At 35.8% G+C, this 21,476-nt stretch overlaps 4 protein-coding genes across 4 annotated transcripts in view; 1 reads left to right on the forward strand and 3 right to left on the reverse strand.

The window, feature by feature from the left end:
• LOC129795447 (mediator of RNA polymerase II transcription subunit 1) overlaps window positions 1-21,476 on the reverse strand; it is a 1,235,552-nt gene that overhangs the window by 1,096,372 nt on the left and 117,704 nt on the right. The window lies entirely within an intron of this gene.
• Window positions 6,005-6,732, reverse strand: LOC129795760 (uncharacterized). Its single transcript, XM_055837243.1, has 2 exons — window positions 6,410-6,732; window positions 6,005-6,346 (listed from the first exon to the last, which is right to left on the reverse strand). The coding sequence occupies exons 1-2, from the start codon at window positions 6,557-6,559 to the stop codon at window positions 6,233-6,235; spliced, it is 264 nt and encodes an 87-aa protein (XP_055693218.1). The 5' UTR covers window positions 6,560-6,732; the 3' UTR covers window positions 6,005-6,232.
• LOC129795697 (PRKR-interacting protein 1 homolog) lies at window positions 6,914-7,829 on the reverse strand. The gene is made up of 2 exons (XM_055837167.1): window positions 7,602-7,829; window positions 6,914-7,514 (listed from the first exon to the last, which is right to left on the reverse strand). Exons 1-2 carry the CDS (start codon window positions 7,722-7,724, stop codon window positions 6,954-6,956), a joined length of 684 nt encoding a protein of 227 aa, XP_055693142.1. The 5' UTR covers window positions 7,725-7,829; the 3' UTR covers window positions 6,914-6,953.
• LOC129795449 (clustered mitochondria protein homolog) lies at window positions 8,138-21,447 on the forward strand. The gene is made up of 6 exons (XM_055836730.1): window positions 8,138-8,402; window positions 11,400-12,843; window positions 14,475-16,314; window positions 18,475-18,600; window positions 18,671-19,098; window positions 20,573-21,447. The coding sequence occupies exons 1-6, from the start codon at window positions 8,291-8,293 to the stop codon at window positions 20,826-20,828; spliced, it is 4,206 nt and encodes a 1,401-aa protein (XP_055692705.1). The 5' UTR covers window positions 8,138-8,290; the 3' UTR covers window positions 20,829-21,447.

Below are 21,476 nucleotides of genomic sequence, written 5' to 3' on the forward strand. Positions count from 1 at the left end.
ATTCTACTTTTCCCACTAACTTTTGAGGGTATTCCCTTATAATGCCCTCTAAAACGTCCTGTAGAATTAATGTATTTTAGTATAAAGTATACTGTAATGTTTAAATTAACACAAATGGACTATATAATACACAGGAAGTGCTTTTTCCCTTACGATTTAGCCATTTAGACTTGATGGTGGATTAATGAGGAAATTGAGAGAAAATATCTTGTGCAATTCAATTCCATTCACCTTTTATCGTAAATTTATTGCACTTTTATCACTTCGATATGTCGGGGATTTTCTTTCTTCCGTTACGTACCTTCCTATATACTCTTTCTTCTCCCGAAATTTATACACATCCCCCACCCTTAACTTGTGGGTCTCCTTATTCACTTACATATAAGTATATGTACCTAGTCCTCAATGGGAAAAAGGGGTGTAGTAAATATTTTATCGTGTCTTTCTCTAGTGTATGGTATTGTTGAATTATTCGGGATCTTTTCTCGTCCCTATGCCCGAGGAAGTTCATGTCCTCCACGCGGGCAAACTTTCCTCCTCTTCCTCCTTCCTAAAAAGGAGCCCTTGCATGAATTCCAAGAGATTTATCGGTGGCAGCCTTTGGGGTAGGGTGAGCGTGAGAAAAGGGTGGGTCCGTAGGTCCACGAAATGAGTTTTGCATTCAGGGTGTGTCGGAATGGTAAAAGAGGAAATTTTCGTATTGTATGTGTGTGTGTGTGCGGTATGGAGGGAAAAAGTGGGCGAAAAGTGCAATTTGGCAATGAGAAAAGGAACAAGGAGAAAATGCACACAACTCTGGCTGAAATTGCGGTTCTCTGGCGCCTTCATTGCCAGAGAACTTCCCTTCTCACAGAGCTTTACACCACTTTGCCGTATTTTTTTTCTTTATTGCTTTTTTTTTCATTTGGAAGCTTAAACTTTTAGGCCAATGTTTTACATTTATTTACAATACTGCATCATTGCCAATTCTTTTAACTCTTTAGCGTCCAACGTGAAACATAAAAACATTGAAACATGCGCTCTTTTATCGCGATTTTTATTCTATGAATTTTTTTAGAGGACTTTTCTCACTCAGAACGTCTTGTTTGACCCCTTATGCGTGAATTTGATGCATTTGTAACATGGAAAAACAATTACATTAATAAATAATTGAAAAAATAAAATGTTTCACGTTTGGGTCAGCGTATGACCCAAAAAACGTTAAAGGGTTAAGCAAGAAAGATTTTTAACAAAATTAATTAACCCCTTTTATATATTCCTAAACTGTTACTATTAAGAAAGACACTCAAAATGCTAATTAATTATTTCTCGAAAAATTCTCAAAGATAACTTTTATAGGGCTCTGGTCTCCCCTATTTTTTAAATTTGCCAAAGCTTCACTACTCACGTGACCGTGGTACGAATGATTTGTCAAAAATTAGTAAAAAAGCAATACATTTTGCATTTTGAAGGCCTACAATTTCCCCATTCGAGCAATAACAAGGCACACAGTTTATGTTGTAATGCATGGGAGGCCTAAAAATTGGGAGCAATGTGTAAAGAGAGTAATTTATTCGAAGGGGTTAATTGCAATATGTGGTGTTAAGGAACAAATTTGCATTTATTGCTTTTTAATGGTCATCTCAAAGAATGAAGACATTAAGTTTTGCTGCTTTTTTTTTTACTTCATATTATAAATTAATTTCCTTGGGGTGTCTCGTTTCTGTTTTTTTTTTTTTTGCTTCAGACAGAAGAATTAAAAGAAAATTTTAGCTTGATTTTTTTAAGATTCATTTTCAATTTTTCATTATATATGTATATAGAATTTTAGCAAAAGAAACAGATGAAAATGCCAAGAAAGGTTTTTATTTTTCCTCAATTTCGCCCTACATTCTCTCTCTCATTTTTTTGATTCTTTCTCATTAAATATAGAAAACAACACAGAAGGTAAAGAAATGAATGGCAAAGATGGATTTTTCCTTGTTGGATGAGCGTGTTTTTCATTGTTGACTCTTCGGCACCACAAAAAGGGCATAATACACACAAGGCGAAGTCTTTTATTTGCTCACCGACATTACAAATTTAAAATCATAATTTAATGCATAAATTATTAATGCAACACAGAGGCGTCCCAATCATAAATTCATAAATTGCATGTTGCATGAAAATTCACTGTATGTGTTTGCCTCTCGTGCTCTTTTTTTCTCCTCTCCTTCACTCCAAAATACATCACAATATAGTATTTAAATTAAAAATAATAATTCTAGACCCCGCAGTTCTCATTTTTTTTTTCACGGTGCCACTCTGTGTGTAATTTAAACATTTTTCTCCCACTTTCCTAAACCAATTTCATTCCACATTTAATTCCTTTATATCCACCACGTTTTTTCTTCCTTTTTCCACACGGAATTCACATTGAATTTTTTTTTAATATAAATGCTTCTCTTTTGGGATTTTCTGCATTGTTGGACAGTTTGAAAATTTTGGACACTTTATCGTTAAACCCGTATTTACCCATTCACTTGCAAAGAGTAATCTTTTCAGTTCAAAAAATAGAAAAAGTTTTTATTTTTCTATAAAATTTAAATCAGTTTAATTGAAAAATCGATTTTTCTAGACGTTTTTTTTTAAATAGTTATGAAAATAGGATTCTCCTAACCTAACCCTTTGACGTTGAGTATGAAACATTAAAAGACTGAAACATTAGTCTTAACCGTGTGAAATTAATTCATTTAATAGATTTAATACAATTAAAGGACCTTTCACTGATAAAAACGTCTTTTTGATCACTTTTTTCACAAATTCAGCACATTAAAACTCTTGAGAAATGGCTAAATTATAAAAAGTATGTATAATGTTTCATATGTTTAGGCTGCAATACAAACCAATATGGCGGTCTAATAAATTGAAAATTGATTATCAGATTTACATCAAAGTGATCTCAAAAATTGATTAGAAAAAGTATTTCATATCGAGTTTGAATAAAATAACCACAAAAGCACTGAAAATGATCAAAAAATTTAAAAACTTTAAAGATTTCTTCTTATCTTAAAAAAAAAAAACTAAAATTCACTAAATCAACAGATCAAATTACTATGCAGATGAACTATTTTCATTCATTTTATGGGTTCTATCAACAACATCAACACATAAGAGTGAAAATTCTTGTAAAAGTAATACGGATAATTTATTGAGACAAAAAAATTATCTCTCTTTGAATGAGAGCTTATATGCCTACAATATGTATGTATATACATAAATTATCAGTATTGCAGTTTTTCCGCAGTGTTATGTACACACACACACACACACGCGCTCTGTTTTCGCGATATCTCATGAACGACGGAGAGAAAGGTTAAGGGTCACTTTAGCGGGAAAAGCACACCAAAAACGTTACATATACATTTTGATAACCTCAGAGAGTTTAATGTTAATTATCCACTCTTACGGAGATACTTGGCTTTTCAAGAAAAGTATGTATGGTGTGTACTTGTAGAGGAGAAATAACTACTGAGAACCCCTCAGTTATGAGTTTTTGAGAGAAGTTCGCGACGGTATGTAACAGAAATATGCCACCGCCTTCCATCACACACACTTGAGCTTCTTGGAATTTTCATGCGGATTTTCCAAACTCACCTGACTCCCTCTTATCACGATTCCGCAACCCGCGTTCACACATTCTAATCATACTTCGCTTGAGCATTAAATTTTACTGGCAAAAGTCCATGAAATTCATCATGTCAAGTGTGATAATACTTTTCTCGTTTTTCCCATGATTTCTTTTCTACCTCTCTGCTACTTGCTAAAAGTGCAAAAGTTACGAAAACTTCTTTTATTTCACCATTAAGGAAAAAAATGCATTCAAATGTGAAAAAGATGAAAAGAAATGTTAAGAACTTTTAGCTTTTTTATCTGAATTTTTTTTTGTTCAAAATGATGTTGCACAGAGAATTAGAGAACTTTTCCAACAGTTTTTTTTTTTGAAGAAAAAAAGAGAAAAGTTCTAGAACTTAAGTTGATTTGTAAATTAGTTTGTAAATATAAAGCACTGAAACTCCAAGCATGTATGTATGTATTTAATTTTTAAGCCGTGTGTTGTGTATTTAAAAAAAATTATATATTAGAATGAGAACTCCTTAAGAATTATTCTAAAACGGCTCTTCTGAAGAAGCTGTTTCACATCCTCGAAACATTATTTTTTTTTAATCAATATCGATTGGTTAACCCTTGGAGGATTTTGCTAGCCAAAGATTTTTTATCAATGGTCGTAGAATTAAAATCTATTAAACATTTCGTAATAAATTCTACATTTTTGTGTAGGAAAGTTTTATCACTTCAATATCGTCGAAAGAAAACTTGGAAAACACTTACTTTTGAGAAAAAATTAAGGTCCAAGTTTTAAGGTTAGAAACCTCGATCCCCCAAGTGGTAATAAATTCTAACAAACCGTTTTCATTGGCTGTAGACTTTTCTTGATAAGAAAATCACGAAAATCACCTCATCTCATACACAAAACCCACAAAACCTACATTTCTATTGCTTTTCTTACCAAAATAACGATCATTTTCTTAATCATTTCACAAAAAAAATCAATATGGCGTTTAAAAATGTCGGAAATAAATGATTTTTGACTGAACAATGTTCCAAATTTGTTTTTTAATGAAACTATTATTTAATATTCTTTCTTTCTCTCTTCCAGAAACTTTTCGTGGAATCTCTGAAATCTTACAATATGCCTAAAATTCTCAAAGCCGCACAGGAAAAATCTCTTCAAGATGGCGAATTTTTATTTTTCATGAAAAAAATGGAAAGGTGCGACCGGGCGAAGGTCTTCAACGGCCGATTATTGACTGGTCGGTGGGACTTTCGTCCGTTTGGACCACCAATACTGCTTCCAAAAAGACCCCAAAAGTCTGCTCCACAGCTGGCGCCATGACTTTGTGATAAGAAGACATTGCATAATATGGCTACAACTTCTATGACCCACGGATTGCGATAATGGCGATTTTCGCGAGTTTTTTCTCCCCACCAGCAGCCATCAGTAGTCCCCCAATGAACTGTGGCAACCTGAGAACGCCGCTTTGTTTGCATTTGTAGTGGATTTGCTGTATTTGATAATAAAATTTGCTAAACTGATAAGAGATTTTCTTGCGCGTTGATTGTCTGGGAGGGAATAAAATGGTCTCTATATTGGAATCTTGAAGGAGGAAATGATGGAAAGAGGAGATTCTTCAACGTGTTCAGCAAAAAAAACTTCTTTTCTAAAGGATTTCGTATTGTACAGCTATGCATTTCCACACCGTTTGTCTGATCGCCTTAAAATTAGGTACAGAGACTACTGATATCAGGTAGTTTTCACCAATGATATTCATTTTCCCCCCAAAGCCCCCCTTCATAGCACCCCCATATAATTTTCATGCTTTTTTATTACTTTTTGAAATTGGCGCCCTAAATGTAGTTCCAAAAGCCGCCACTGCTATTTTTGGTACATTTTGTTGAAGAGAAAATGAGACGGTGCACGCCACTGATACTGTCTCCCTCTCAATTTTAGTTTCTTACAATTTCCTCGCGTTTTCCGCCGAATTTCCCGGTGAAATTGTGCTTTTTGTGACCAGGAAGCGACGCCGCGTCGATTGGCGTCGCCAGTTCAAAACACTCAAAATCCGCGCCAGAAAAAGTCGTACAAAATGTTTTTTTTTATCCGGCGAATTTCGCGCCCAAATTTTTACTGAAGCTCCCTGGGGCTCCCCTAAGCATTTCCCGCGTAGGCCCAATTCGAAAAAATGAGTTTTTCCCGGAAAAATAAATATTTTAAAATTTTTTCGACCGTTACATTTCAAAATTCACGCACACACTCAAAAAAAAACTCACCTACTCAAAATGCCAGAGTGAGAGGAAAGTATTTTTCTCATGCCATCTCGTTTTACGCGGGAAATTCTTCTCTTGGCCACAAAGGGCGCCATCTATTGCGAAATTTATTCCCAGTTGAACAATCCAATAAAAATTATAATAAAAAGCAAACAAATTTACTTATTTACATTTATTTGGGGCATAATTTCAACAAAGTATGTGATACTCAAGATTCTCAAGGTTCCTACGCATCCCCACCCATTGCTCCGGTTGACTAGATGACCCCTGGAGGGAGCCAAACCCCCAAAAATGTCACATTTACAGCAGCTACCACCCCCGGGCATCCGGGATTGTGGATTAACGCAGGATATTTTCCACCGCACTCTACCACTGGATTGTTGTCTTACTCAGGTCCACCACGATTGATGTACTCTATCTCCTTGTCATCGAGCTCCTTGCGCCAGTAGCGTCGTGGCAGTTGCCAATCCTCAATTGTAGGCCTCGAAATGGTTGCATTCTGCAAAAAAAAGCAAATTCCCATTAGCGATGATTATGTAAACACCATGTGCTGGAAATTCACCTGATTCCCCGCTGAGGTCTTTGTTGCAGCTGCCGATGCTGCCAGGAAGCCCTCAGATGCCGATGAAATTCCATTTCCGCCACCCTTTCGGAACTTTATCGTGGGAATTCGCTTTGGGATTGCACTTCGTACAACACTTGAATAAACCATTTTTACCAAAAGATTTCTACACAAACGTGTCCTCTGCAATGTCTCTGAGGACTCTACGATGTGAAACACGAAAGATTTCCCTGGTTTTTGGGCAAAAAAAGCAAATTTGTTTGTTCTGGAAAGAGAAAGTTCCGGATGTCAATTTTTGACTGACCCACTCATTGAGAGACGTCAAAATTTAACTGTTTTTAAGAGGGAGCTTTTCATATTCGCTATCTCGCTTGCACTTTGTTTTTCACAGTCTTTTTTTTCAATTTGAAATTTCCGTTAGAAAATCAAAAAAAAATTAAAGAAAAATTCAGGAAAAACTTCAGAAAAATATAGGAAATAAATAAAAAAGGATTTCTTCCTTAATTTATAATTTATTCTAAATAATTATTAATTATTTTTTACATTACGATTTGTTTTCTTCATTATCAGTGGTTTTTGCCTCATTATCCTTTTCCTCCTTTTCTTTGTGCTCATCCTGATTATCTTGTGCTTCCCGGGATGCTGCATCTTCATGAGTTTCAGCTACTTTAAGAGAATTCACTGATGTCCTTTCAGAACTTTCATTTCCCGACTTTTCTTTCTCTTCCTCCTCCTCTTCCTCGGAAGAACTCTCTGATTTATCATTGTCAGATTCAGTCTGAACTTCATTCCTGGGCTTCTTTGCTTTCCCCTTAGCCTTGGCCTTTTTCTTCAGACGTTTTGCGCGCTTCTTTGCCGTCTTTTCCTCTGCTTTTCGTCGATTTTCCTCCAATTTTTCCTGATAGCTGCTGTCCATCTGCTCCTTCTTGCTTGCTTCCTGAATATGCTTCTGCCTGGCATACTCCTTCCTCCGCAAATGGCGATAGACGTGAAATTCCCCAGATCCAGCACCAGCACTCGATCCCATTACATTTCTCACAAAGGACGGCACTGAATTCAGATGATCCTTCTCCCGGGGCATTTCAGGGATAACGACGGGTTTAGCCTATGGAGGAAAAACATTATTTAATTAATAATAATTAATTTTTAATAGATTTTAATTGTTTTTATTTAGGGAATTGAGGTTATGTACCGGGTTCTTCATGAGTTTCTCGAGACGTATCCTCTGTAAATCTGTTGCAGATCTCACGACGAACTTTTTCTTCTCCTCCGTCTTTTCCTCCTTGCTTGTGGGCTCTTTTGGTGCGTTTTCCATGATTTTATTCGCAGTTTTTCACAAGTTTTTCAAGAAAAAAAATATCGGAGCAAAATTCTTGTTGTTTTGTTGTTGACCTTCTTCTTCTTTCTGTGACAGACATCATGTTGACAGCCATTTATACTCAAAACATCCTCGAAACATTTCAACAGGAAACATTTCGATATCTCATGTTTCAACTTAACGTTCTTTTCTCTATTTCGAGAAAAATTGTACAATTATTAAAGAATTTGGAAAGACTTTAAATTGCATTCACGTAGCAGAGCAATTATTTTATTTTTTAAACTAAGCTTGAATACAAAACAGTGTAATTTCAAAAGAAAAAAAATTCATAAAATAATAAATCATATGTGAAACATTTCTAAAGAAACAAACATAGGGTGCGCATGTGTTGGTGATAGTGTTTCATGTGAAATGTTTCACTAGTCCGTGGTCAGAGTTCGCTGCGGCAAAAAGGAGGTGTGTGAATAAATCGGGTTTTTTGGTGGAAAATTTGGCGAGAAAATTGTGTGAATTTGTGAAAATTGAGTAATAGCTTGCTCCAAGTGGATTACTTGATAGCTGTAATGGCCCAAGACGCCGTGGATGTACCCCAGAATGTGCCGGAAAGCCAAAAAACAAAAATCGATGAGAGCGAAACAGTGAAAGCCGTTCCGGAGCAAAATGGCAAGAAAAAAGGTAAAGATTCCCCCTAAATTACACATGATACACATTTCCAGGCTCTCCCGGGGATTTTCCATACTCACCCGGTTCCGTGGGTACCACGTGCTTGCCCCACGGAGCCTCCAAAGGTGCCATTGTCACATAATCTCGGTCTGTTACGTAATTGGTGGGAATTTCACGAGGAACTTTGGGTGTTACAAAATCCCCAAAATTACCCTCAATTGCTCCCTTTCTTGCTCTTATTTGATAGCTGGGACATCCTTGGGTGACAATAGGTGGCTGTAGCGCCCCAAATGTGAATAAATCATGTGAAAAATGCGTGTTTTTAGTCGCATTTCTCCTTCTCGAACACATGTGACTTTTCCCCTCCCCAATGCGTTTTGCATCTCCAGCCAACTTCACGCACTTTCAATTCAAATTTTAACCAGCGCGAACTGCTCCAAAAATCACGAAAAAAAAAGTAATTTGGATTATTTTATGATTATTGCTTCTCTACATCATCATCTCCTCTCTTTATGATGTCTCTTTATGTGGTGCGACAGAGTTTCATTTCCAGTGTAGCCATGCACGAAAAAAAAAACGTGCTCATCACTCCATTTCTTATCTCCACTAAACAGTTGCACTAAAATCCTAAGTAAATGTTTAATTTTTGGCGTCGAGAGATGAGATTTTTTTAGCACTTTGATGCTAAATAGACCCGCATTGAACATCTTCCACATCTTCACGCTCTACTCGCATTTAGGGAGTATTTTTTTTGTGTAGTTTAATGCACTTTGAAGGCTGTTTCAGTTCCTTTTCAGCTCTAATTTTAATCACGTTGCGCGCCAGTATTTGGAGAAAATTATGATTTATCGATTTATAGAATTTTTCATTAATCTTCTTTAATTTTGTTAACACGGTGTGAACCAATAAAGTACATGGAAGTACATTTTTTACACATAACTACAGCCCTGTAAAATAATACCCAGCTGGACTAAAGCAAATAAATTAATATTAATAAAGTTTTATAAATTCTTTGTTTATTCAAAAAGTTAAGAATCGTTAAAATACTCCGAAAAACCTATTTTTTACGACGTTTAAAAATAATAAGAATAGTTTATTGTTATTGTAAAAATATACCCAGATGACCCAAAGACAGGTGTAGAAGAAAATCACCTTATAATAGGTTGGCTCTATTCAAACCTTTTGCTGCAATTCTTTTTATGTATTAAATAAACATTATTTATCGTTCCAAATTGATAAATAATATGATTTTTATATTTTTCTGATTTTTCTAGTCTTTCTATAAGTAACACACTTCGAAGACAAAACTGGTACTCGCTGCCAATTTGACTTTTTTATCGTCATAGAATCTAATTTATTTATTTAATTGTACAATACTAATTCTAATTTAATTGATAAATTCTATAACTTTGTGCAGGAGAATTCAATTTAATCAAATTCCTCAAAAGAAAATCTGGAAAAATCTTTTTTTTTAAAGAAAATTAAGGTCAAAATTTGAGGTTAGGGGTTTTGGTCTTCAAGAGGTTAAACTAAAATACTTTCCTCATTATGTGCCAGCCGGGTAATTGTCAAAATGTCTGCAATTAACAATTTTTTACACTCTGTATAAAAATGAAAACACTTCAAAAATTAAAAAAAAATTAAGCTTCAATTAATGGAACAAAATAAATGGATAATTAATCGTTCCAATAAAATATTTCTTAAAAATTTTCAATTTTTATACGCGTTGTAATAAAATGTATGTGTATATGGGTAATTTTCCAATAACCCGGCTGGATTTAGAAAATTTAATGAAATTACTAATAGATATTTAATTAAGACATTTTTTATCAATTTAAAAACGAAAACGTGCCACAAAGTACACCCAATTGACCGATAATTCCCCTTCTAATGCCAACCCAAATACCCTTCTTGTGATTTCATGCAGAGATTGTGGGCCAAAAGAAAATTTACACCACCCATCGTTATCTACAAACAAATCCCTCCAAGAGAGATTATCTTTACAGCCCGTAAATCACCTTCTAGAATGTTTTTTTTTCTGCCTGTGACTGTGATAGTTTTTGCCCCAAAAAGACTTTGCCTCATTTTCCTTTCTGTGGGGACTTCCGGGTAAATTTTCTCGGGGCACCCAAAGGAGCTACACTACACGCATTGTTGTGAGAACGCCCTCCCAATTTGATTTAGCAGCCTCGCAATGTTTCTCTCATTCACTTTGGCATTGAATTATCTAATTTTAGTGTTGACGGGAGAATTGTGAATTGGTTCAAAAAGTTTCCTCCTCATTATCTCTGAATTTCTGCCTAAACAGCTAGACTTCAACTCCGCGTTGTTGAGTTTATTAATAAATATTGTGTGTTAGCTTGCACGGAGGATGGTGATTTCTCATTGGTATCATTGTCTGTCTTTTTTTTTATTTCAGTACATTTTCCATTTTCCGTTTTTAGATTTTACTCCCATGCCCTCCGCACGCTTTGAGAAGTTTTTTTTTGTCACTGCAAAGAGTTCGATGACTTTCTCTTGAAATTTATTTATTTTTTCTTCAATTTTTGGAATTAAGTATTTTCTCCAGGATGAAAATACCTTTAGTGATGAAGCTTCAGTTGAAAGAGCATGGGGAAAAGTTGATGTTCGCGTAATTCTTTTTGTTTGCCGCCAAATCTATCCTTTTTCCCCATCATTATCTTTTTTCACCACACAAATTCACCACCGTAATTATCCCGTTTCAAACGCGCGCCAAATTCAAATAATATTTCTTTTTATCAATTCCCGGAATAGTTGCATTGTTAGTTTATTTGCAATTTTATTTTTTTTTCTCTCTCAAGACGTGATAAGATGTTTTGTTGTTGTTATTTAAATTACGCTCGGAAAGTGAATTTCTATGTTTTCCCCTCATGTGTCTAATCAAAAACTTGATAACCTTTTCAATCTTCTCATTGTTGGGGAATTTATTTAGTAAAAGTTTTAAAGAAAAATCTATATTTTATGATTTTATTCTGTGGAAAATTTCAGGAAGTAACGGCAAAAAGAAACAAGATGGGAAGGCGTCAAAGGATACGTCACCGGAAGCTGTTAATGGGCACGATGAAGCTCTGGCAAGTAATGGTCATCACGAGGGGAAGAGCGGTGAAGGGGAATCATCAGAGGAGGGTCTTGAATTAATTCAAGATTCCGGGTTTACGGTGCAAATTATAAGTCCCGGAGCTGAGCCATTGTCCATTCAAGTGTCCAGCATGGAGCTCGTGCAGGAGATCCATCAGCTGCTGATGGATCGTGAGGATACGTGCCACAGGACGTGCTTCTCACTGCAGCTGGACGGTGTGACGTTGGATAATTTTGCAGAATTGAAAAATGTGAAGGGACTCAAGGATGGGAGTGTGCTGAAGGTGGTTGAGGAGCCGTACACAATGCGTGAGGCTAGAATTCACGTACGTCATATACGGGATCTACTCAAGTCAATCGATCCAGCTGATGCCTACAATGGGCTCGATTGTTGCTCCCTGACCTTCCTCTTGCACATAACTCAAGGGGATTTGTTGGAGAAGAAGAAAACTCGTCCGGAGAGTGTTGATTGTACACCCCCGGATTACATTATGCCCAAGACAAAGGAGAGGCCACTTCTTCCGCTACAGCCGGGTGTTAAGGGTGCAAAGACGACACAGGCATTGAAAATTCTCACAACAAGTGCGTGGAATCCACCACCGGGACCGAGAAAACTTCATGGGGATCTCATGTATTTGTATGTTGTTACAATGGAGGATAAGCGTTATCACATTTCAGCATGTCCACGTGGTTTCTACGTCAATCAATCCACGGATGATGTGTTCAACCCAAAACCCGACAACCCAAGCTTCCTATCGCATTCGCTGGCTGATCTCCTGTCGCAATTATCACCCACATTTAAGCGTGCCTTCCCGCAGATGCAGAAGAAACGCACACAAAAGCATCCATTTGAGCGCATTGCAACACCATATCAAACGTACGCGTGGTGTGCCCCCCAGCAGGAGCATACAATTGATGCAATTCGTGCTGAAGATACATTCTCCAGTAAATTGGGGTATGAAGAGCACATCCCGGGGCAGACGCGTGATTGGAATGAGGAGATACAGACAACGCGTGAGCTACCACGAAAGAATCTCCCGGAGCGTCTCTTGCGTGAACGGGCAATCTTCAAGGTTCACAGTGATTTTGTCACGGCGGCCACAAGGGGTGCAATGGCGGTGATTGATGGGAATGTCATGGCCATTAATCCGGGGGAAGAGACAAAGAATCAAATGTATATTTGGAATAATATTTTCTATTCACTCGGTTTCGATATACGTGATCACTACAAAGATCTCGGGGGTGATGCTGCGGCTTTTGTGGCACCACGAAATGATCTGCACGGTGTTCGAGTTTACAGTGCAGTGGACATTGAGGGGCTCTACACACTTGGGACTGTTGTTATTGATTACAGGTTAGTTCTTTTTTTTTTTTTAATTTATAAAGTTTAGAAAATATTTCAATTATTTTTTGATAGGTATTTAGAGAGTATTTTTAATAATTTATCTTTTGAAGAAAATTATTTAAAAAAAAAAATTTTAAAATCTTTAAATTCCTTTTAGTTTTTTTTTACATTATTGGGCAGAATATGTGAAATATTTGGAAAATATTCAAATTATTTTTATAAAAAATATTCAACAAAACAATTTGAATAAAAATATTGAATTCTTCGGAAATATTCGGGTGATGAGCAAAAAGAAATTAAAATATTTGATAGATTAAGAAATAAATAAAGCTAAGAGTTGTTAACTAAGGGATTATTTTTTTTAAACCCCTCGTAATTTTTTTTTAGTAACTACTCAATTTAAATCTTAAAAGTAAAAAATTGAAGCTCAAAAAGTACTAAAATTCAAACCCAAAAAGTACTAAACTTGAGTTTAAAAGTCTTATCCTATAATCTTAATAAATTAAAGCATCAAAAAAACTAAATTCAAGCTAAATAAGTTTTTTAGTTCTTTATCCTAAAATGACTTAGATTAAGGAAAAAAAGCAACTTGAAAAAGTACTTAATTTTAGCTTAAAGACTACTAAATTCATGCCTTAATTTAAATCGAAAAAGTACTGAATTGAAGCTTAAAAATTACTAAATTTTAATCCAAAAAATACCAAATTCAAGCCAAAAAAGTACTAAATCCAGACCTCTAAAGTACTAAATTGATGTCTAAAAAATAATAGATAAATTCAAACTTAAAAAGTAAAAAATTCAAGCCTAAAAATTAATAAATTTAAACTAAAAAAGTTATTTAGTTTTTATTCCTAAAATGTCTTATAGATTGAGGAGAAAAAAAACTTCAAAAAGTACTAAATTGAAGCAAAAAGTTCTAAATTTAAACCTAAAAAGTACTTTTCAAGCTGAAAAAAATTATTTGGTTTTAAGCAATGAATTTTATCTAAAGAAATATTCAGATTAATTTGCCAATATTCAAATGATTCGCCGAAAAATCAAAATAACTCTGATTCTGATAAAAAATCTTTTCTTTTCTAGCAACGTAAAAGTTTTTGTATTTGATGTTTTTTTTTAATTATTCTAATTTTCGTTCTATAAAAGAAAAAGAATGAATTTGTTGTTCCAAACATTCAGAAAGATCTTTAAAGAAACATGAAAAAGTAATTCTCTGAGTAATCTTTCAAATAAAATGTTAAAATCTTCAAAGATTGTTCCCAGAATATCAAAAAATCTTATAACTAATGAATTATAAGGAAAGAAAAGGAAATATTTTTGTTAGAATTTACCCCCATATTCGAACTATTTGAAGATTATTCTAAGAATTCAAAGTATTTGGAGAATACATTAAAATTGCTTTTAATATTTGAAGTAATTTATTCCTAATATTTAGAAAATACTCAAACTTATTCTAAAATTAAAAAAAAATTACAATTTGAAATACTTGGACAAAGTTTAAAGATTTTTTTTTATTAGGTATTACAAAGTATTTGGAGAATATTTAAAATAATAATAAGAATTATTCAAAATATTCTCAAACTTCTTAAATAATTACGAAAAACTCAATAAAACGATCAATTTTCTTCTCCTTCTCTTATCAGGGGCTATCGTGTTACAGCACAATCCATCATCCCGGGTATTCTGGAGAAGGAACAAGAACAGAGTGTTGTGTATGGATCAATTGATTTTGGTAAGACTGTCATAACGCATCCGCGTTATTTGGAGCTTCTCAACAAAGCGAGTCAGCACCTTAAGATTCTCCCGCATGAGGTGCTCAATGAGAAGGACGAAGCCGTTGAGCTGTGCTCATCCGTTGAATGCAAAGGGATCATTGGCAATGATGGTCGTCACTATATCTTGGATTTGCTAAAGACTTTCCCACCAGATGTGAATTTTCTCAAATTAGATGAGAAGTTGAGTGAGGAGATTTCTGCTTTGGGCTATCCCATTGAGCAAAAGCACAAACTTAGTTGTTTGAGGCAGGAATTGTTGGATGCCTTTGTTGATGATCGCTATGTTACGTTTATTAAGCATGCGGCATATCATCTGCAACAGCTCAATGCTGCCAAGAAGGCTGCTGTTGTTGAGGGTGGTGGTAAGCAAGTTCAGCCAAGTGAGAAGGATAGAAAGGAGGAGAAAGAAGTGAAGGATAAGAAGGAGGAGAAGGAGGAAGGGAAGCCCAAAGAGGAGGAAATGCCAGCGGTGAAGGTTGAGACAAATAATAATGTCAAATCGGAAGGGTCACGAATGGAGGAGGCCGTGAAGATGATGGAAACAATGTCTGAGGGTATTATCCCGGAGAAACTTGCCACAGATTCGAGGGATGTGGTTAAGAAGGCGTGTACAGCTGTGGGGAGTCTCAAAGAGACTGAATTCGATATACGTTTCAATCCGGATGTCTTCTCACCCGGGATACGGCATGTGGACAACCAGGAAGCGGCAAATTCGCTGAAAAAACAAAAGCAACTCGTAAAGGATGCTGCGGAATTTTTGGTACTGAAGCAAATCCCGGCTTTTGTGCAGGATTTCCTTGATCATGCTTCAGCACCAATGGATGGGAATACACTGACGGAGGCCCTCCATGCGAGGGGAATAAATATTCGTTACCTCGGAAGGGTGGCAATGAAGTTGTCGCAGGTGAAGTCCCTCGAGTACCTGCATACGATTGCAGTGTCAGAATTGATTCTCCGTGCGACGAAGCACATTTTTACGGCCTACATGCAAAATTGCGAAATGATTTCAATGGCACTCGCCATATCGCACTTCCTTAATTGTTTCCTCGCATCGGGGGTGATTGCAACACCCCCTGTGGGCTTGGATGAACTGCAAAAGGTGCAAAAGCGACGGAATCGTCGACGAAATGGGAAACATGCATGCCCCGTGGGGGTGGATAATCTCGAGTGGGCACAGCTCACGCAAAAGAGTCTCTGGCAGCAAATTCGTCGTGAACTTAAGACGTACTGGGATTGGGATTTATCATGTGACAATGTTGATGGAGCTGTGGAGATGTACAAGTTGCAAAAAGTTGGACTTTTGCGGGCATTTTGCCTGAAGGTTGGCCTGCAGATTCTTCTGCGTGAATACAATTTTGATAGTCGTCACCGGGCCATCTTCCACGAGGATGACATTCTCAATGTTTTCCCCGTGGTGAAGCACATTAATCCCCGCGCGAGTGATGCGTACAATTTCTACACAACGGGACAGACAAAGATACAGCAAGGGTGCTTCAAGGAGGGCTACGAACTCATCTCGGAGGCACTAAATCTCCTCAATAATGTCTACGGGGCACTACATCCGGAGAATGCGCAATGTTTGAGGATGTTGGCACGACTTAGCTACATTATGGGTGACCCACAGGAGGCATTAACCATCCAACAGAGGGCTGTACTGATGAGTGAACGCGTCAATGGCATCGATCATCCATACACAATCTCCGAATACGTGAGTTTTTCTTTTTTTTTTATATTAATATCTAAACGTTAGAAAAGATCTGTCAAACATTAGAAGAAAATTAAATGGTAAAAAGGAACGGGAAAAGTTGGAAAAAAAAGTAACATCAAACGTTGGTAAATAACGTCAAATTGTTAGATTAAACGTCATAGAAAGCAATATTTTTCGGAAAAGGCACGTTTAACGTTAAAAAAAAAGAAGTATTAAAAAATAAACAATATAAAAACAAAAAGCGTTAAGATAAAAACGTCAAAAGTAATTAATCGAAAATTTGGTGATCAATATTAGCGCTCCTTGCGGTTATTTTTTGAAACTTTCAATGCCCTAGCAGTTCTAGGAAGCAACTTGAAGTTTGTACACTTTTTGAATACACTTTTCCTTCCCGGAACGGTTTAATGTGTGTCCGGAAAATACCATAAGTGCCTGAAAGTTGTATAGTCATCCTTCCCATTGCATCAGGAAGTTTCTAAGGGATTTTAGGAAATTCCTTCTCAAAATCTGAGTTAATAAAAATGCTACACGCAATTGCAAAGAGGACTCCCTAAGTGGACAGATTTTGACCCAAAGATGACATCAAAGATCAGCCGGGATTTAAAAAGGAACTTCCTAAAATCCCTTAGAATATTCCTGATGCAATGAACAGTCTTCCTAAACAACATCCAGGCACTTATGGCACTTTCCGGGAAGCACATCAAACAGTTCCGAAAAGAAAAGTTTATTCACAAAGTGTACAAACTTCGAGTTGCTCCTCTAGGACCTATTTAAAGTTTTCATTTGAGCCTGAGTTGATCAAAATCGGACGAGCAGTTTTTGAGTTATGTTTGATTTTTGATGAAAGTTTATTTAGGCCATATTGGCTAAACAGCTTGACCGATTTTCATAAATGAGGTTTTGTTGGAAAGGTCTTGTTTGCCTCATACATATCAAAATTTTAGACCTCTAGTCTTAGTAGTGGCTGAGACATAAGGCAAAAACTGTTCATTCTTAAAACTTAAGAAACAAAGTTAAGCCGTTTATTACGCCAGACCTAAGTTTCTTAAACTGAACTTTAGTTATTTTATTTTATTTATTTATCGAATTAATGCCCAGACGTATGGAAGAACTAATGTAAGGCTATACAAGAAAAATTTTACAAATAAGATAAGTGTCTAAGAGTTCCTTTAGGTCAGACTTTTAAGATGCATTCAGACTCACTTCAGCCTTATCTAACCTTAAAACTTTAAAAGCCTGACTGGCCTGACCTAAAAAAAAAACCTTATTCTAGTCTACAGCAAAGGCCTTACTTAAAAATCTTAGAACTGACTTTGAAAACTTTAACCTAGTTTGAAGAAAACTGTAATCTAGCTTAAAGAAGTTTATTCTGGTTTAGAAAATCTCAGTTCTGACTTAAGACGATTTTCCTTTAGCTAAAAAAAATCGAAACTTCCTAAATTACAGTCCTTCACTTTCTGATTTTTTAATTTTCTGATACTACCGAAAATTAAAGCAAAAAAAATTAAAACCGTGTGACCCGAAGAAATTCATCCTAAACCCGTAACCCGGAGATCATACCCCAAAATTCGAAGTCTCCGGTTGAAACCCCCAGAGGTGGTAGCCCTATCCTTGAAGAAAGACTTACAACCAAAAAAAAATGTCGAAACGACTAATTCAGAAAACAAACAACCATTAAAATGATTTACGTTATTTTTAACCATTTTAAGCGTCTTTTGGACAATTTGCCTTCTTTGGTCTGCTTTTAACTCTTAGAAACAGGAACAAGTAGAAAAACCCTGATAGATTTTTTGTAAAAAAAAATTAAAATATTTTTGTTTTTTTTTTTATTTTAAAATGGCAGCCATTTGCCATTTTGAAATACTTTCAATCACTTTGTACTAGATCTAAGTACCTGATTAATTAATTTTGTTCAAATTAGACTTGAAAGTTTTGCAAAGTCCTAAGAAATTTGTTAGAAAACATTGAATATTTTAAGATTCTTTCTGAGATTTTGAGATTCTAAAAATGCTTAAAAGAACTTTCAGAAATCAAAATGTCGTCATTTTTTGTCTAGAAGTGACTTTGAACGAAACTATAACAACTAATTTCATAACTAACAGACGCTTTATTACCTAATTCTCGGAATTGATGAATTTATTTTGTTAAAATTCCTTTCAGACTCACCTAGCTCTGTATTGCTTTGCCAATAGTCAGATTAGTACTGCCCTGAAACTCCTCTATCGTGCCCGCTATTTGGCTCTCATGATCTGTAGTGATGATCATCCGGATATTGCCCTCCTTGATGTAAGTACAGAGAAATTAATGTTTTCATCCTTAAAATATTAATTTTTTATTCGAAAAATAAATTTCTCAGAGCAACATAAGCTTGATTTTGCACGCTGTGGGTGAATATGAGCTCTCCCTGCGCTTCCTGGAACACGCTCTAGCGCTCAATATAAAGTATTTCGGTGAGAAATCCCTCAAAGTTGCCGTGAGTTATCATCTTGTGGCACGAACACAGAGCTGCATGGGGGATTTTAGGTCAGCATTGAATAATGAGAAGGAGGCCTATGCCATTTATAAGCAACAATTTGGGGAGCAGCATGAAAAGACACAGGAATCCAGTGAATGTCTCAAGCATCTAACGCAACAAGCGGTTGTGCTGCAAAAGAAGATGAATGATATCTATTCAAATGGGAAACTCACCACGGGTCTACCGCCCATTCACATTCAACCACCATCAATGGGTTCCGTCCTGGAGATGTTGAATGCCATTAATGGGATTCTTTTTGTTCAGATAAGGTGAGAAGGTTTCTTTCCTTGAGGAATTTTCATTTTAACCGATTTTTAGCTGTGATTCTTTCTTCAAAGAAGCACAGCTTCTGTGTACACTCTAAAATCGAAAGTCGTCAGATCGGGCTCAAACTTGGGATGACCACGAATTAGGGTCCCTACATTCCAAAAAACGTATGCGCCAAAAATTGTTCCGTCCGGCCGTCCGGCCGGCCGGCCGGCCGGAACCTTTCGCTGAATTACAAGAGAACGGTAATAGATAGAGACTTCCGGTCAACGGCAAAGTTCATATATCGGGTGGAGGACATCCGATTATGATGTCAAATCCAACCCCCCACCCTTCCGTCCGCCATTTTGAATAACCTCAAAATTTTGTTTTCGCTATATCTCAGTCCCTGTTCTATCTAGAGGTCTGAAATTTTGATATGTTGTAGGGGCCATCAAGACCTTTCCAACGATACCTCATTTTCGAAAATCGGTCAAGCCGTTTAGTCAATATGGCCGCCACAATTTTTAATCGAAAATCGGCTATAACTCGAGAACGGCTTGACCGATTTTGACCAATTCGGGCTCAAATGAAAGCTCTTAACAAACGCTACAACTCTCTAGAACATTGCAAGTTTCAAAAGTGACCGCAAGGGGCGCTAAAATCAAAAACAAAATTTTCGATGAATTTTCGATGAATATCTCGAGAACCGCTTTATAGATTTGCTTCATATTTTGATATGTTATAGTTGACTATAATACCTAACACCATGCCAAAAATGAAGAAAATCTATGTAGCCGTTCCGGAGATATCGCTTTTTAAAGTTTAGGTTGCATGTCTTAAGTTATTTAAGTCCAGCGCCCCGCGAAGCGGGGCGTTTTATATATACATATACAAAAGTGAAGTAAAATATATATAAATGCATAAATATATATTATATATACATATAAAAATGTAGAGGTAAAAATAAATAAATGTAAAGATAATATATAAATGTAAAGATAAATATAAAATATAGCATGGATGGAACAGTATAAAGCGAAAGAACGGTAAGTAAAACTTACGGGCTGTGATTCTTTCTTTGTCAGTGAAATGAGAAAAAAACTGAAAATTGAGGATGGGCAAATTTTGAGGAAGGCTTTCTCGCGTACCGAATCACAGCCAACGCCCACGATTAAGGCTTTTCACATAATTTCTTCGCGTTGGCTGTGATTCGGTGCGCGAGAAAGCCTTCCTCAAAATTTGCCCATCCTCAATTTTCAGTTTTTTTCTCATTTCACTGACAAAGAAAGAATCACAGCCCGTAAGTTTTACTTACCGTTCTTTCGCTTTATACTGTTCCATCCATGCTATATTTTATATTTATCTTTACATTTATATATTATCTTTACATTTATTTATTTTTACCTCTACATTTTTATATGTATATATAATATATATTTATGCATTTATATATATTTTACTTCACTTTTGTATATTTTTTTTTGGCTTTTGCAGCCCCAAAGACATTGTGAATCTGAAGAATGAGATTGAGAAGCGTCAGAGGGTGACTGATGGTGTGCTGGGGGAGCAACAGGAGGAGATTGAGAGGATTATTTCGACAAATAAGCAAGATGAAGTGCCACAGTCGTCATCAACAACCACAATAACCACAACAACAGCAGCTACAGACCCAACAGAGGGTGCAACAGCAGCTGCGGAATGCCCAATGGCAAATCACGTGGATGCCATTAAGGTGGAGCCTGTGAGCTGAACTATCACACAATGAGGTGCAACGGGCTTTGATGGCGACGTGCTGCCAACAACAAAAAATTAAAAAAAAAAAATGGAACTCAGCCATCAAAGCGCAGCATAAAAATTGTTCAATAGTTTTTAGTGATTAATTAATCAAACCACAACATAAATGGAGGTTTTCTGCGGGGGGTGTATGTGTGTGGGGTGTGTGCGTATGGAAAATAATAAGCATTTTCGGCAAATTTTCCATCAAACACAATTTTTTTGCAATGTAACTTTGCAAAAAAAAACTCGGCGTAGTCATGTGAAATTTAATTGATCAATTTATAAAATAAATTAGAATTGTGGGATTTTGCCTACTTTTTTTTTCTAGATTCTCCTTCATTTTCATTATTTTAGGGATTATTATTTAGAAATTTTCTGTGAAATAGGGTTTTTTTTTTGCCTTGTTTGTGAATGAATTTTTTTTTTTCATATAAAATACGAATGGAATATTCAACCAAAAAAAAAAAACATAAGAAAGCATAAATGCAATTGTACACCACTATTCTATATAATTAGGGTAATATTTTACTCTATGTAATCATGTTGAAAAATATTTGATTTATATTGAAAATCGAATAAAATATGCAAAATTATGTTGTGGAGTGTTTTTTTATTTGAGAAT

The sequence above is a fragment of the Lutzomyia longipalpis genome, chromosome 4 (assembly GCF_024334085.1).
Source record: "Lutzomyia longipalpis isolate SR_M1_2022 chromosome 4, ASM2433408v1".
NCBI lineage: Eukaryota > Metazoa > Arthropoda > Insecta > Diptera > Psychodidae > Lutzomyia > Lutzomyia longipalpis.